The sequence below is a fragment of the Cephus cinctus genome, unplaced genomic scaffold (genome assembly GCF_000341935.2).
Source record: "Cephus cinctus unplaced genomic scaffold, Ccin1 Ccin1_scaffold0709, whole genome shotgun sequence".
Classification (NCBI taxonomy): Eukaryota; Metazoa; Arthropoda; class Insecta; order Hymenoptera; family Cephidae; genus Cephus; species Cephus cinctus.
The window spans coordinates 1,820,717-1,837,305 of NW_014333329.1; the positions used below are offsets into that span (position 1 = coordinate 1,820,717).

At 38.6% G+C, this 16,589-nt stretch overlaps 2 protein-coding genes and 1 long non-coding RNA gene across 5 annotated transcripts in view; 2 read left to right on the top strand and 1 right to left on the bottom strand.

Moving 5' to 3' along the window:
• Positions 1–47: 47 nt before the first annotated feature.
• Positions 48–4,013, bottom strand: LOC107270190 (uncharacterized protein DDB_G0283697). Of its 3 annotated transcripts, none has more exons than XM_015744984.2 (3): positions 3,826–4,013; positions 3,554–3,744; positions 48–3,460 (listed from the first exon to the last, which is right to left on the bottom strand). In XM_015744984.2, the coding sequence occupies exons 1-3, from the start codon at positions 3,886–3,888 to the stop codon at positions 502–504; spliced, it is 3,213 nt and encodes a 1,070-aa protein (XP_015600470.1). In that variant the 5' UTR covers positions 3,889–4,013; the 3' UTR covers positions 48–501. The 3 variants fall into 3 exon arrangements, with proteins under 3 accessions (XP_015600470.1, XP_024943360.1, XP_024943359.1); XM_025087592.1 differs by having other exon boundaries at positions 3,831–3,971; XM_025087591.1 differs by having other exon boundaries at positions 3,803–3,962.
• A 75-nt stretch (positions 4,014–4,088) lies between these two features.
• Positions 4,089–5,124, top strand: LOC107270194. Its single transcript, XR_001538267.2, has 3 exons — positions 4,089–4,408; positions 4,531–4,653; positions 4,796–5,124. It is a non-coding gene; the product is annotated as an uncharacterized LOC107270194 (long non-coding RNA).
• A 1,545-nt stretch (positions 5,125–6,669) lies between these two features.
• LOC107270166 (afadin) overlaps positions 6,670–16,589 on the top strand; it is a 54,038-nt gene continuing 44,118 nt past the window's right edge. Inside the window, exon 1 of the mRNA XM_025087575.1 lies at positions 6,670–7,094. The gene's annotated coding sequence lies outside the window, so the exon portion shown is untranslated. The remainder of the gene's footprint in view (positions 7,095–16,589) is intronic.

Genomic DNA, 16,589 nt, shown 5'->3' on the forward strand with positions numbered 1-16,589 from the left:
CAGCAACTTAGGTACCCACTCGAAGCGTATCGTGAAAGTATACAAAGTTGAATATGAGTAACTTTATTTTTATTATTTACACACTATAGTTTCTCGCATCTCGCAGCCACATAAACTGGAGCACGATACATGGAAAACAAGTACGCCTTGCAAGACGCTATTTAAAAATAATTTTCCTATTTTGTTACAATTTAATTCACCTAAAATACCTCAGTTATACAAGTGTGTTGTTAACGATATAACGCCCAGTAACAAAAAATGTCAACGAAGGAAACTGTTTAAAATATTAAAATTTTGTGCGTGGAGACTTTCTTTTGCATATCGTTAAAGGATCTCTGCGTAGTCTTTTCAAAAAGGCATTTTTGTGAATCTGTGTTTTCACAAGTTACTGTTGTCTTATAGACAAAATGCACTGACTCAGTGTTACTGAATTAATCGTTTATTCAACGATTCAATCGTTTTTTCATTTGAGTGACGATATTCAGAATATTTTGGAGAAATTTACTTCACATCGTAATTTTTGCTTGTACAAGCTGAATGATTGGCAGAATTTGTCGTCAAAACAACTGTCATTGATGCTGGGGTGTCTGACAACTGAACTGGTTTCCTACGTCGTGCAACGACAATGACTTTACATTGTTTCTTTGGGGACTTCACAAGTACCTTCTTTGTCACAGGAGCATTCTTGTTTGCTGAGGTAGATTTTATAGGACATACAACTTTTTTTGAGGGCTTCATGTCTTCTGGTTCATCAGACAAATGATTTAATTCACTGGCATTTGAAATGTTAGAGGCATCTGATAAATCTTCTGAACCAGAATCAGTATCCGAATCAGTACTGCTGCTTTCGCTTTTATCTAAATTATTTACTGCAATTGTTTTAATTGCTTCTAAATCATCATTAATTTTTCTTGGTTGCACAATATCATCTGAAGTTATATTTAATTCATTTTCATTGCTATGAGATTGATTTTCTACTTGAGCCGTATGATTTTTACAACTGTCATCAATCTCTTTACTTATAACAATTTTGTTATTTGCATCTATTTTCTTCATAGAATTTTCCATTAATGAGTTATCAGCGAACTGTTCAACAGCGTCTTGTAGATTTTTATTGTTGTCGATAGTTCTTGTATATTCTTCTTGAATATTTGCTTGATTATCACAGTTCATCAAACTTCTTACGATACTATTATTGTTAACAGAATTCTCTTGGTTAACTTCATGCTCTAGTATTATTTGATGATTACTGGAATTTGTATCTGTTAACATTACTTCATTTTTGTTTCCAAAATATGTTGACTGAAGAAGGTGCATACCAGATTTACTGTTTGGCACTTTATCATCTATATGGTTCAAACATTTAGGACTGCTACTCCTATTTTTAACACCCTCTTTTAATTTTATTTGCTCTTTTTGTAATGGCACAGCATCATTTGCAGATGATTGTATCTTTACATATTGGTAATTATCAGTTATTGTTGATGTTGTATTAATTTCTTTGTTTCCCTTCATATTTTTTATGCACTCCAGTTCCAGCTTTCCACAACTTTCTGAAAGGTGAGCACTATTTCCTATGTTTTCTATAATTTCACTACCACTTTTCTCCAAAACGTCTTCAATATTCCCGGCTGAGTAAGTTAATTTTGTTTCTTTCTCGACAGCACTTAGATCAGTACTTGCTAATTCCAATTGAGCCTCATTTGAATCATAGTTTTGTATAAATAACTCAATATTTTCTATTCTTTCATCCTTGGAAGAATTCAAATGGTAATCGGAGCATTTACTAGATACTTCCTCTGTAACATTTCTTATCGAATTATCGCAATCCTTATGTATGTTGGCGTTATCCACATTGACATCTATTGGATTTTTTGAAGACTCTTTTCTACAATCAATTGGATTTTTAATTTTACACGAACTGGCTTTTTTTGGACTAGAATTTGGAGTATCAAGAATTTCACCATCTTCCAAAGATTGTAAGCTAACAGTTTCCGCATTCTTGTCTTTACTGCTCTTGTTAAATGCCTTTAATTTTAATTTTCTACTTGACTCGTCTCTGGTGCAGTTTGACGACGTTATCCTTGTATTATCAGAAATAATTTTATTAGATACTCTAGATTGTTTTCCACCTTTGTCAATACCGCTGTTAGTATTACTATCCCGACTCTTAGATCTATCCTTTTTCGGTCTAGACTCGTGTTTTCTATTTTTGCTGGAATGACTGTCCTTCGAGTCTCTGTCTTCACCACATTTATTTTCAATTCGTTCCCGTAAATCACAAATTTCCCTGCTAAATTCACTGAGGCTGTCACCATCTTTATTCCTATAATCTCGTCTCTTCTCGAACCTATCTCGTGAACTTCTATACCTTTCGTCTCGACTCCTAATGGGTCGCCTGTCGTATCTTTTCTCTTGTGATCTACTGCGAGACCTATAACGTCTACCTTTATCATGGCGTAGTTCTCGATCACGGCTTCTGGAGCGATTTCTATCATCCAGGCTGCTATCCCTTTTGATCTCAGAAAGTCTTTTGCTTCGATCAATATATGGAATATTAGAACGGTCAGGATCGATACCTTCAGCAAGTAGCATGAGTCTTGAGGTAACTCTTATGTGTTTGTCATCAGTTGTTTTAGCATTAGTGGATACTATATCGTCAGGATGATTATTTTTCCGTTCTTCAGTTGGTAATGAATTAAATTTGTACTCAGAATCTTCTGCGATAGAACTTTCGCCTATTTCATTGAATTTCCAGTCATCACGTGAGTCCTTTTTCGCGTGTTGGTACTGATTTGCACTTTGAGATTGGTCACTGTGAGAATTTGTTAACTTTTCCATGTATCGTTGTCTTCTATTGTATTCTGATCTATCCTGGACCAATTTTATTCTTTTACAATCCTCTTTGTTTCCTTCTTCATTGTTTATTCGTTTTCTCTCATGTTTGTGTACTAGAATTGCTCTGTGCTTGGAAGAAGCTGATGCATTATTGGATGAATTAAGAATGTCAGTTGAACTAAGACTAGGAACTTTTTCGCATTGTGATTGATTCTCCTTATTATCAATTGCGCTTCCTTTATTAGCCTCAGTTATGGCAAGAGTTTTAATGGCCTCTTCTTCACGAGCAAGTCTCTCCTGTTCCTTCTTTTGTTCTTTCTGTATTTGCTCTAATTCTTGTTGTTCGGTTAATTTTTTACGTAAGCGCTTACCAAATACGGTATTTACTACTTTTTCCGGTTCATATTTCTGCTCTGTATCTTCATCTTGATTCTGATAAGCACTTGAGGGAACAGTGCAAAAATATTCTGTGGATTCAGTATAATTGGATGTCACTATATTATTCTCCAAGGAAGACACTGTTTCCTTTTTGATATGCCTTCCAAATAATTTGGATGAGCGCCTCTCTTTGGCTTCAGTTGATCTCCCATAAAAACCACGTCTAAATACTACATTACTCAGTCTGTAAAAAATTAGGAACATTGAAAATGATAAAATACACTTGAAGAATAAATATACAATTAGTTAATTCAATATTAAATAAGCAAATACATACTCTTCCCTAGTCTCAGCGATCATTCTATCCTTCCTAGAAATTTCAGCCCTCGCTGTCTTAAGCAAAGAAGATAGATTAACTTCCAAAGTCTTGTTTGCTTTTTGCAAAGAATCCAATTTTGTAGAAAGTTCAGATACTTGTTTCTCTAAGTTGAAACATTTTTCTGTAAGCTCCTTGTTCTTTTTAGCAAGCTGAAATTGCAGGGATGTCAACCTAAGTCTTCCACAGGAACAATAACATAACCTATACCGTGTCGCTTAATGAAATCTCACGTTACAATCTTCCTCTACGTTGAAGTTGGGCAAATCCTCGTAGATGTCGATATCCTCTTCCATCGCGGTTGCTCAAATTCTCACAATTTAAAGCATGGTCTTATTTACAGGTCTGGGGGTTGTGGGTCTGTGCACTTAGCGTAAATGGACGTGCCGTTTGGGATTCCGGATTTTAGTTCGGAATATAAGGCGTTAGTATCCGAGGAGCCTGTTTGTACACATGCGCAATCACCCGTTTTTTTCATCCACTTTCAAACATAACCTATCTAAATCTGGTTATTGTAACTGTCATTTGTCAATGTTATTATTTTTCCGGTCCTTTGGACATCGAATAGGAAAAGTGTGCTGAGGTTAAAACAGTTTAAAATGGCTCGAAAGTGTATAGTGCTGAAATTTAAAAGCGGATATGAAAGTAATAAAGAACGAATATCCTTTTTTCATGGGAAAAAAAAGATGAAGAACTGAAAAAGAAATGGATTGACATAATTCCAAACACCATTTAGTTTGCGAGAAACATTTTCGAGAAACCGATATAATTCGACACTTTATCCATAAAGATGCTGCAGGAAAGGTTATAACAAAGGTAAGTTAAATTCATTGACAAAAGTGGAACTACACTCTGTAGTCATAAATTAACGAGTTCTGTTGCTACCCTTCTTTTCTTTTACTGAAAATAAATGTAATATGTATTTTCTTAATATACAGATATCATATCAATTTCCAAGACTCATCAATGAAGCGGTTCTCTCTGTTTTCTCTAATATCAAAGGCTGTTCCAACATCATACAGAGTTGAGAAGTACATGAGTACAAGTACATTGAGTATCGAGTAAGAATTCCATATATAATTATATATCAGGTTACCATTGTATATGTATATTCGATTATTGATACTGACACAATATCTATAGCAACGCATACATCCACTTGCTCAAACAATATTATTCGTATTTATGTTTTTATTCTATCAGGAACCTGAGCAGTACTCTATTATAACTGACATGACAACTCCAAATAGTAACCTGGATGGAAATGCCCCCGAATCTATGATCGTTGGCAACCAGATATTGAAGATAACTCATGATTATCAAACTGAGTATGAAAATGGAACTTTTATAAATGAGACAAAAGTTCTACTGGATAACAAATTAAATCAGATTATTTAAAAATGCGTACGCATCCATTTTTTCAACAAATCACGAATGCTGAACACTAAACAAAAGGTGTTGCAAAGAGGAAACAAGCCACATTTTATAAACATTAAATAACGAATAAAACATTGTTATATATATTTCAGGAATACTCTCATTGTATTTATTTCTAAACCTGGATATGTTATTAAGTGCAATAATAAGTTTTGGATGTCGCAGGGAGATGCTAAAGTTTGTTATGTAGCTCATGACTGCTTGTAGTCAAAATTGGTTATCATTTCATATTCTTTATAAATCAAAGAAAGTAGGAGCGTCTCGACATCAAGAAATTACATATTATAGTACAAAATGTGTATATTTCTCGGATCTCTTTTGTAGCGGTTTATATCTATACGCATCTACGCATACGTGCATCTATGATGCACATAGAAGCGGCCGTAGCCCAGTAATCAAGGTAGCGGATTCATGATCTAAAGGTTTGAAATTCGCGCCCAGCTCCTAGCAGCATTCACCAATGGATTTTCATACAAAAAATTTAATTGTAAGTAAATAATCATACGGATTTTGGCCCAACCCTGCTCGGATTTTGGGTATAAACTTTGTAGCCCCCGCCCCCCACTCCATTATTGGGGACAGCTATAAGGGCTATAAGAAAAGGAAGGAAGGACTCTGGTGCGCATGTGCCATTAGAGACGAGATGCATTAGGCTCCTCCGACACTAGCGCAGCGGTCATAAGTGGAAACTTTCAGAGTCATCAGGGTTACGCTTGGGAGATGGGTGAAACGCGTCAAGTGCCCAAACCTGTATATAAGAAAACCATGATTTAAAGTATATTCATTTTAAACAGATCAAAATCTTCCCTTGGTAGAATATTATTTAAACACGGCCATGCTATGATAATTCCTCTACAAACAAATTGAGGACCTCTACAATGAATATTCGTACAATGAGTAGAGACAATCGGTAACAAAATAATGTTTATCAAACTATAACAAGTAATTAAAATTAACTATTATCTCAGGAATGACTTAGCAGAAGCCTAAAGTTATAAAAAATTTGGCAAGCCAAGTGTAACTTAAGGAACTACACATAACTACTTAGAACTGTACAGTACAGAATTTTTGTACCTCAATAAATTATTACAAAGTTCCGTAATCTCTCATACAGCCGTAAAACACTTCCCTTGCTTGTCACCTAATAAATCTCCTAAAGAACACATCTATTTTACAAAATATATTTCCGCAATCAGCTTAAAAAGAAGATCAAGCTACATCAGAAGTTAAAAGTTTTTCACCATTTACATACAAATATAACCATCTTTTATCCTTTCGGAGTACAAAAATCAGCGGTTCTCAACTGATATAAGCACAAATACTAAGGAACCCACAAAACAAAACAAATGAAATTCATACTCTGCCATGAACAGAGTGAGCAGGTGTCTGCCATTATTATAAGTATTGGTGTAATGTTAGGCGTGCGCAGAAACTCGAAAATCCAGTGGTTGTCAGCCAAAAGCAAATCAAATTTAGAGTCCCAATGATGCCAAGGAAACATTGGCCGTATGGCGTATCCAGGTATATCATACTATACCTATAGTGTATGATGCGGGGTAACCGCCATTACGAAGAATCACTGACTATAGGTGGGGATAGCCGAGAAACGACAGTTCGCAGTTCGTGTTCAGTGGTGACGCGCACCGTTGGCTGCGTGGTTGGTGCGCCAGTTACGTTCGTACATTTGATCCTCGTGCATTCGTGGCAAGTTCCTTGGAAGTCTCGATATTCTTCCAGGACAATAGAATAAAATTTTGTTTTTTGATTTCAGTGTGAATATATATATGTAATATATATATGGTATATTTAGATATTATATATTAATATACACGGGTGTGCCGCGATCTAAGTGCATCCCGCTATGCGTACCGGTGATATCGCGCCTCGAGGTTGTCATCGTCCTAAATCCTTAGTTATATCCGTTATCATTATCATTAGTCGCACAATGCACGATAAATAATACACATCATCCAGAAGAAGGCAGCCAACACACTAAGAAGTATGGAGCTGTGATTTTTCAAGGAGAAATCTCCCGTGCCTCTGCCTCTTACCTCTGAAAAACAAGGTACCTGTGCCACTCGCTTCTCTAGCCGCATATAGTCGGACCTGTTGATACTGGCCACGTTTACCTGGAGATCTTTTATACAGCGTGGCTTCTCATCGCTTAAGAATCTTCACTTGCACTACTCGTCTTAAACCTTTGCCAGTTTTATTACACGAGCGGATTGAACGATGTGTTTCGCCTTAGTCAGTACATTGTTTGAATTCATTTTTTTATGTAGCTCCTTGAAGAAATTACGTTTGCACTTGTCACTGAATGTTCTTGAACAAGTTCAAACGTAATTGCACCTGCCTCGATATATTTGTGAATCAGTCGAAATAAATTAGTTTGCAGATACATTTACGAATGCAAAATAAATAGTTCGAACAGTCCGACATATTTGTTTGCGCGGATCACGTTTCGTAATAATTGCTAACTGAGGGTAACTGTTTCTATCTTTCGATTTAATCGATGATATATTCATCTGCTTCATCTAACGTGATTTCGTTCTTACCCTCTTTGCATATTTTTATCCTCATTCTCCTCCACGGAGTTATTGAGAAAGTTTTGCGATTACCGAGAAAATGGCGAATTCTTGAAACTTCATTAGAGTTTTGACGGCATAATTATTTGAAGATTTTTCTTTCTTTGTCATTTCTCGTATTGTCTTCTTACCTCTCTTTGCTTTAACGCAAAATTCCACAAACCCTGTGAACTGTCAAGCCTTTCACTTTTATTGACTTGCTAAAAAAAACAGAGAGGGAAATAAAAGAATGAAAACTAGTAATTTTCTGATTTTAATACACGCGGTAACTTTTATTATCGTCGAAATGGTAATAATTGTATATGAAATTAAATCTGTCAGAATATTCCTTATCTTAATATGATTATCAATTTCTCATTATTATTAGTGTCTTTCGATTTTAGTGATTAGCTTTTGAGATACTTCGCAACGATGGCACAGTTTTTAGTATTAATTAAGAGATTCTTCGTAAAATTGCGTCACATTTTTTCCACTCGTAAACAATCGATATATGACCTCATCGATAAGGGGGAGTTATCGATCGATTTGAAATATCTGCCGAGGTAACGTCTTTGTCAGATACGTAAACCATTGTTGGATGTTCAATAATACATTTTCTATAATTTTACAAACGTTCTCGCCATTTAGTATCGCGACCTTAATAGTAACCTTGAGTAGATTTGAAGGATGTAGTAAAACGAACTGAGTATAATGACGCAATTGAATTAGTATTTTACTCTTGACTCTCTTGCTCGACAGTATGAGAATTTGAAACGGCCTCTTCCTCTCGACGATTTAATCACATTTATTTAAGTTTTTTTCTCCCTATTATTTTTTTCTCCATTATTATTTTTCGCGTACAGAAACTCATCTGCATATTTCCATCTGGTGTGGAACGATTGACAATTAGATGGCTGGGGCAATTCTTTCACACCGTAGCGATAAAAAATATTCATGAAATATTTGTTATTGGGAATTGAAAAATGTATGCGATTTATTTCTCGGTAAATTGCAATAGACTAGTCGAATATTTTTACACTGGATATTTATTTTTTGCCATGAATCTCGCAGTGGCACAAGAAAGATGGCGATGAATAATTTTTATGTTACTGTATGATGGCTGAAATTAGATGAAAAATTATGTCTAGGTACGAACCATCCTTTATGTCATAATGTAACAGTCTAATATTCCGATTCTGTAAATTGGTACCATCTGATAATAACTACTCGTCTCAGATTCACCTTCGTAACCTTCATTCACAACTGCTCTTACGAGCTACACAGTACTATGAAGCTCTACGTGTCAATTTAACCTACGCTAGGATCTTCGATCAAACTTCACATCGTGGTTACCGAGTTGAGGTGAAACACCTGACATTATTTATCTATGAAACCGACATACTTATTGGTGAATCACCCAGTTCGGATACGCGAATAGATGGATGCCTTTTGATTTATTTATAGAACAGTATTGAAAGTGCGTCTGTGAAAAATGAGGTGAGAAAACTATTCGACGTTTATCAAAGCCTGTCGATCAATCATTCACGATTACTCGGACTTTTCGATACCGATAAATATCAGGAAACCTGTATCGCTTGATAGAGTTTTAAAACTTTACATATATCCATAGTCGCGTACTACTTGAGCATATTGAGAGACTAGACCTAAATAAATCGTGACCATAGAATAAACGACTTCTCGAGAAATCGTTACACGTTGCTACATATTTGAATAAATGAGACATAATTTTGGCAGTTTCCAATCGGACGAGCTTTGAATCTAACATTTACATACTTCGTTCGCCCATTTGACTTCAGTAGTTTAACATGGCCGCCGACGTCTCGGAGGAAAGTTTTTTTTTTTTTTTCTTTTCGTTACTGAGACCCAATGTGGTAAATCGGAATATTTGGAGACGTAATCTTCTCGGGACTCGTATAATATAATAATATACGTCGTGCACGGAGACCGGATAGCACAGGCAATTAGTATTCCACGAGGCTGCCTTACAACTCCTCCCCAGCGTATCTGACAAGTCTTCTGGCTACCTTTTACTACGGAACCACGAGAATCGTTACTCGCCACTCGCCACTCGCGCTACTCGATACTACTTTATACGCATACTACTCTAGTCGCACGTAAGATATGTATGATTCAGCCATGTGATGGTAACCATACACCAGAGCAGCCATCGGGACAGAGACACAAAACCTGCCTCAACCTCATCGCCATCATGTCCATTCTCGACGGTCGTTCTAGTCTCGATTTCACACAAGTTCCTACGCATCCTCGATCATGCTACAAAGTGATTTTATTTTTCATTTCTCCCCTGTTCAACCTAACAAACTTTCTTGCGATACTGATAAAAGCTATGGAATTCTCCGAATACCCGGTACGTTAAGCGATAACGTGATATACACGAATATTTGTTTATAATTAAAAAAAAAGGATTCGATTTAACGTTTCACAAATAACGTATAGACCTCGCTCGCGTTCTACCAGCTATTCTATTTCCTCTAGTTTATTATACCTGTACGAACGAGCAAATTTCACGTGCACCAAATGTACCTGAATCGGGAGGGTCTCTGTTTACAGTAAATAGGCGCTAAATAAATCTGTGATATAATGCGCGCCTCTGTATGTATATCGCGTTAATTCAAAATTATATCGGCGAATATATGTTGCTCGGTTAAACTTTTGATATATCGCTAGGTCGGTGCTTGCTCGAGGCCTCTTCTAACACAATGAGTATAATATATTAGACTCCGGCGTGCTGCTGGATAAGCTAATACAGTATGGTGGTACAACGTATGGTTACGTCCTGTCCTCGTGAATATTTCCCGAATTTAACCGCGAATTATCGTATGATCTCGCTTAAAAAAAGAGACAATACGATAGAAAATATATCTCAACGTTGGAAAAAAAAAGTCGACAAACGTCCTGACGCGGATAAAATATTTCCGCGAGGAGAATAAATGTCGAAAGTTAAGCTGGAAAAATATATTTCACGTGAAGTTCCTCTCGCGATACCTCCCCGCTATACCGGGTGTAACGTGCAGCTTCGATATATCACATATATCCTTCATATAAAGCTTTCTATCTGTCTATACCATATAACGTATAACACAGCCAAGTTTCTATATGGACGCGTATCAATTTATATCTTGATAACGCTGGTTAGCTATATCTTTAATGTAATATATAGTAAATAGACATCGCCCTGGGCTTATGTGCTACGAGCATTTATACTTATTATCGGAAACCTATGTATACATGGATTGGCCTAACGAAGCCGGCGTATACGTAGATTGGGATATCAGAACGTTATCGAATTTTTCGCCTGTACTACTTGCGCCTGCATGCATTCAATCCCTGCTCGTCATACTTTATCGGTATACGGCAATGGTAATGGATAGTAAAGTTAAGGGCTTAAAAAAAGACCATCTAATTTTAATTATTCCTATAGAAAACATCTTTCGGATTTATTATCGTTGCATTGAGTTTTTTCGATCGGTAAGGTCTTCGTCCTGGTATTACGAAACGGAAGTGACATCACCACCCCGTGATGTTAACACCCCGCCTCTTCCTCTTTGCCCTCCATTACGAATTCCTCGATTTGACAATTTCCGATTGCATCGCGCTTATTACAAAAGCAATATTATACAAGCCAGCGAGCTATTTGATGATAATGCATTTCGGAATATTACATTGGGAATACATTAACGGTGTCGACTCGTATCTGACCCCCCCCCCCGTATTATGACTTGGTTATATAAATTATAGTCCTTTTTTTTCACCCTAATAAAATCTACCTCCCTCGAATGAATAACGTGTGACGCGTACGTTTGTATGGATGTCTGTATATATATATATAAATGGGTACGCGAAATATTCGCGCACGTGTCACCAGCGATCTTTGACGATGGGGAATAAAGAGAGAGAAAGACAAAAAAACTGGAAGCTACCCCGAAAGAAAGGGAATGAAGGAATAAATGGAAAGTAGATAGGAATGGAAGAAGTGGTGGGGAGGGGGTGCACGCAGGCAGGCAGGCATTAATAAGAATTAAAATGACAATGGTAGGCGAATTTTCGGTTGGACCAAGTGCTCCGGGTACCTTAGCCCGGAGAGGTGTTTCAAGAGGAAAGGAGAGAAAAATAAAATAAAATAAAATAAAAAAAAAGGTAGATGACGGCGCAAAACCAGATTCTTTTTATATTAAATCTCTTCTCCATTCTTTGCTCACTACTTCTTGTCCCTATGCATGGGTACGTACATGCGCGTATAGTGTATGTAGAGCAGAGCCCAAGGGCATAACCCCACAGAAGTATCCACTGGTTCTGTATATGTATACCTATTATATTGCAGTATATATTCCCCATTACAGCGGTATATACATATATGCATAATCATATGTTTTTATCCGAATGGTCAAACTCGCTGACCTATAAGAATCCTTTATGAGATTTTATTGTACATACTTCTTCAGAGCTTGCGTAACATTGTTATCCACGTGCGTGTTTGCGTAACCTTGAAAACTGAAATATATTTTCTTATGGGGAAAAAAAAAAAGTAGACACTGGATACTCTCATGACGCATGTCGTTCCGTCGAGCACACAGTGTATACCTACACGACTCCAAGTCATTGCTGATGATGTGTACCCAAGTATGAATTGTCCAAAGTAAGCATACGTGTACTGTCACGTGGTGTGCTACAGCGGAGTACCGTCAGAGTCGTGTGTGGCCCTCCTCGACGTACTGCAGGTAACGTGTATGTACTCTGACGCGAGGAGGGCTTACCGCGAAACTCCTATCTTATCGTCATTGTCCCGTGGTTCTTTGAGACATTTCTGAAGGCTGACCGTAAATAATGTAACGCGAGTCAAGACTGAATCTATGGGGTTTACTCGCGAGAGTAAAGAAAACCTCCCTTAGGTGTGTATGGGGGTTTGGCGATTTGTGTGCGTGCCTGGCAAAGACCCGGATAGGATGGACGAACGGACGGACGGATGGCTGGCTGGCGGCTGGCTGGCTGGCTGGCTGACTGGCTGGCTGGCTGGCTGGCATACTCTTTGCGACACATAATGACCACTCGGATCCTTTCGCATTTAAGAGACGCAGAGCAGCAGCCTCAATAGCTGCACTTTTAGGCCTCTACTCCCCTTCCCCTCTCCTCCTTCCCCATCTTACTTCTCTTTATCCCTTTTTTCACGGTAATCCTTAGATGTCTGTGGTCCATTGGGGATCTTTGTCCGAACCAGGAAATGGGTACTACCATCTATCCTCGTTTGCGAACCTACTGAGTAGTTGTATAAGGATTTCTAGGAATTAATTATGACGCGCATGGATACCACGTGGAATTTGATTGGTCGATAGAGACAATTATTATGGGCGCTTTGAAATTTTGGGAAATGAGGGAAAGGGTGTCGCGGGGATCGTGAGTGGGACGTTTGAATAATTTGATTCAGGTCGGTTGACCCTGTGGCGAAGACTCGAAGCGTCGTGACGTATTGCGTTTATTACGAGAGACAAAATTGAGGATGCACGTGAAGTTGGCGTTAATTGAAGTTGAAGTCTGTCGATAGGCGCTTAATCGTAATACCTGGGCGTGTGAAGCGGGCTTTCGTTCAACCGTACCTCGTTACCATTACCATTGATAGTAAAACAGGTCTCTCCATTATTCCTGTACGAGGTAGACAAAGAACCGAACGCTTTACGTAAATATACGGTCTAACGCTCGATACGCGTCTGCTGTGAGGTTTCGACGGAAACAATTGAATTCACCCATCGCAGGGGCCTGACTCGTTCAGCGCGTCTCTTAAAAATACCATTACATTCGCAAGCCTTCGATCCCACGCGTCTATTGGCTTTCACACAGTGCATTAACGTACCAGCAGTATATATCGCACGCGCAATTCTTTTATCGAGTCATTATTATTATCAGGTATCTGCATTAAGAAAATTAGTGACTTTGAGGTCAATGGCTGTTACCAAAAACAATCTTGCTTAATTTATTATCATATGCAATACGTATATAGCGCTGGTATACAGTGATACCAGACGTAATTCCGCATTATTTCTCATTGCTCCTACGAGCGTATATAATGTAATGTACGTTTAACTCGGGTCGAGCTCGTTCGGGTGTACTCGGGTGTGTTCGTTATCTCCGTAAAGTAACAATGTAGTCAAGCACACATTCTTTCCGCTTATACGTATGATCATTCGTATGTGCATGACGCGTGTGCTGTGTATACGTGTATCATAATACCTTGTAATATACGTACGTAGGAAATTCGAAGATGCCAACTGTCAGAGAAGTTCAAACGGTCAATTGGTGTTAAATTCACCAGGGCGTCCGTGGCACTTGATAAATTACTAACCGCAGGACAACCGCGCTCCGGTTCCTTTACAGGCAATTTATCGATCAACCGTAACCAGAGGCATACATCATTGTTCGGCTAGATCGAGATTCCCGTGAGTATATACGTATGTATATCGCAGGAGCCGGCGCTCAGCTCTCGCGATTCGGTACCGCCATATTCTTGAACGACGTTGCGGGCCCTATCTCGCGAGCAATGCCCATCGGTAATGCAAGTGCATAAAGTAAGCAGGAAACGGCTGGTTAAGCGCAATAAACAAGCAGTTAACACCAGTCCGTCATTTGGTAAGGTTGGATTAACTTAACAACACCGTAGAAAATATGTCCCGTATATATGTATATACAGTGTATTAAGCAAAACTTACGTAACGTTCAATAAGTCATCGTATACGAGTTTGGGGTCTCGTGCGGGAATATTTTTATATGAAATTAATTAATCTTTTTTTTTTTATTTTATTTATTTATTCACACTCTCGTGACAAATACGTGATATCCGTATCGATATTTTTTTTCTCATTTTATTACTATATCTTTAATTTCCTGTTCTCTTATTTCATTGTGCCCACCCATTGGGAGTTTCCCGCGACACGTAGCATGCGAAGGATCGTGAGCAACAAGCAGTGACCTATCCTTTATGAATCATCGCCGTGGCAGCAGCATTCCCGCGTATAGTTTCGCAGTGACTTTGTACAAGCCGGCTGTATGGCAGGAATATGCCTCGCGGGGCAACACTTCCAATATCCGGGGCGTTTTAATGCTACCGCGTAAACCATTATTATTCGAGACTTTCTTTCACCACGTTTTTATTCCCGTGCGCGCGCGCGCTTCCCCTCTCGCACTATCTGTCATAACGATACGACGTCAAATACGTCTCGTGAAAATATTCATTCGTGTACATACATTTGATACCGGGGAACTTTGTTACACGGTAGGAAAGAGCAAATTGAATTATTGTTATTTTATTATTATTATTATTACGCTCGTCATAACTCCCGTGAATTTACTCGTTAACTCGTATATGCATATGTGTATAACGTGAATGTAATATGTACGTCTGTATAACGTTTTGGAGCGATTCACCGTGTTCACGGTACACGTTACTGTTTCGGACCGGATGCCCGCTGGATTGTTCTGCCAATAGCGTTATCAGGTTGTCACAAATGACACTTAAAAGCGTAATCAAACTTTGTCCTTAACGTTATTGCAATTAGCCGTGTCATTACCACTGTTAGCATCTCGCTGTATCTTATTCCCGAGCAGGCTCAGGGTTAACGATTGTACGGGATGTTTGTACCGCGATAAAAAAAAAAAAAAAAAAAAAAAAAAAAAAAAAAAAAAAAAAAAAAAAAAAAAAAAAAAAAAAAAAAAGAATTAAGGAAAATGGCTCTGTGCTCGGGAAATATCGTAAGAATTCGGAGGATCGTTTGAGAAAAGTCCATTCGAAAAATTCCTTAGATATCATTCGGGCAAATGGCTGTGCTTCCACCGGTGGACGTTAGATCATACAGGCAGCCTCTTAGGATGGCACGTGGAGTATGTCGTTGGAACGTTGATTATCGTTGTGGACTGTGTATATGCGACATAGAGCGTAAGAGAGAGTGAGCGAGAGGGAGAAGGTGGCACAAGCGAATTCGCCAGTCGGTAAGAAAGAGAGCAGAGCACTTGGTGCAACTTTTGCTCGGATAAAGCTCTGTGGCATCTTGCGGGCTACGTTTAATCCGTTGCGATGCGGCCTTCCTGCTCGTAGATCGCCAGGAGCTTTTCAGACTCGAAGGACCACAAAGCCCCACGAATTCTCCGTAGCTAGACTCCGCAGTACCCTGTTATTGCAGTGCTGCTAACAACCGCTCGTCTACTAGGTAAAAAGGGATACTCCGAAAGCCACGAAAGTTTTTCACGATTCCTGCGGTACACGTGCATTGTGTTATCGTTTAGGCAGTTCTACTGAGAGGAACTAAGGACACGTGCACTACGGACCACTCGAACCCAGATGCCCTGTATCGTTAGCCGTCTTCTCTGTCCTTGAATTATGTAACCATTTGATTTTTCTGTCCCGTGAAAGATATACGAGTGGGTGCGAGTGGTTGATTTAGGTTTTTTGTTTGTCGCACCCGGAATCAGCCGCTTTGTTGGCTCGTCGTGTAGCAGTTTCGTCAAAGTATGTGAAAGCTTCGTCAGGGAAGCCGGGTTGACCTCCCCGATGCGACGTTCCTAGGACTTCCTACCGACCCGGATGTTATACCTATATGTTTGAATATTTTTCTCTGCCGAGCAGTACTGGCTGCGCATTCATGCACGGCTTATGCATGAGGAACGTCGATAACCTCAAACTGCTCGAGGAGAATAATGAGAATAACGAGAGCAAGAATTACGTAAATACATTTAGGGTAATATTTTTTTTTTTCCTTTTTCTTTTCATATGCGCACCTTGTTTTACACTCAACGTCTCGACGTGCGTGTGTATAATTTTTTTGTTATTTCTTGAAATCCCTTTCGTGGGTACCTTTTGTATACAGAGGTTAATAATTTATCAGGATCGAAAGTGACAGTTGTTTCGTTGGCAAGGTACAGGACGAAGGCACAGAAAAATAAGTGATGGCAAGTGAAATGACGGCGGGGGG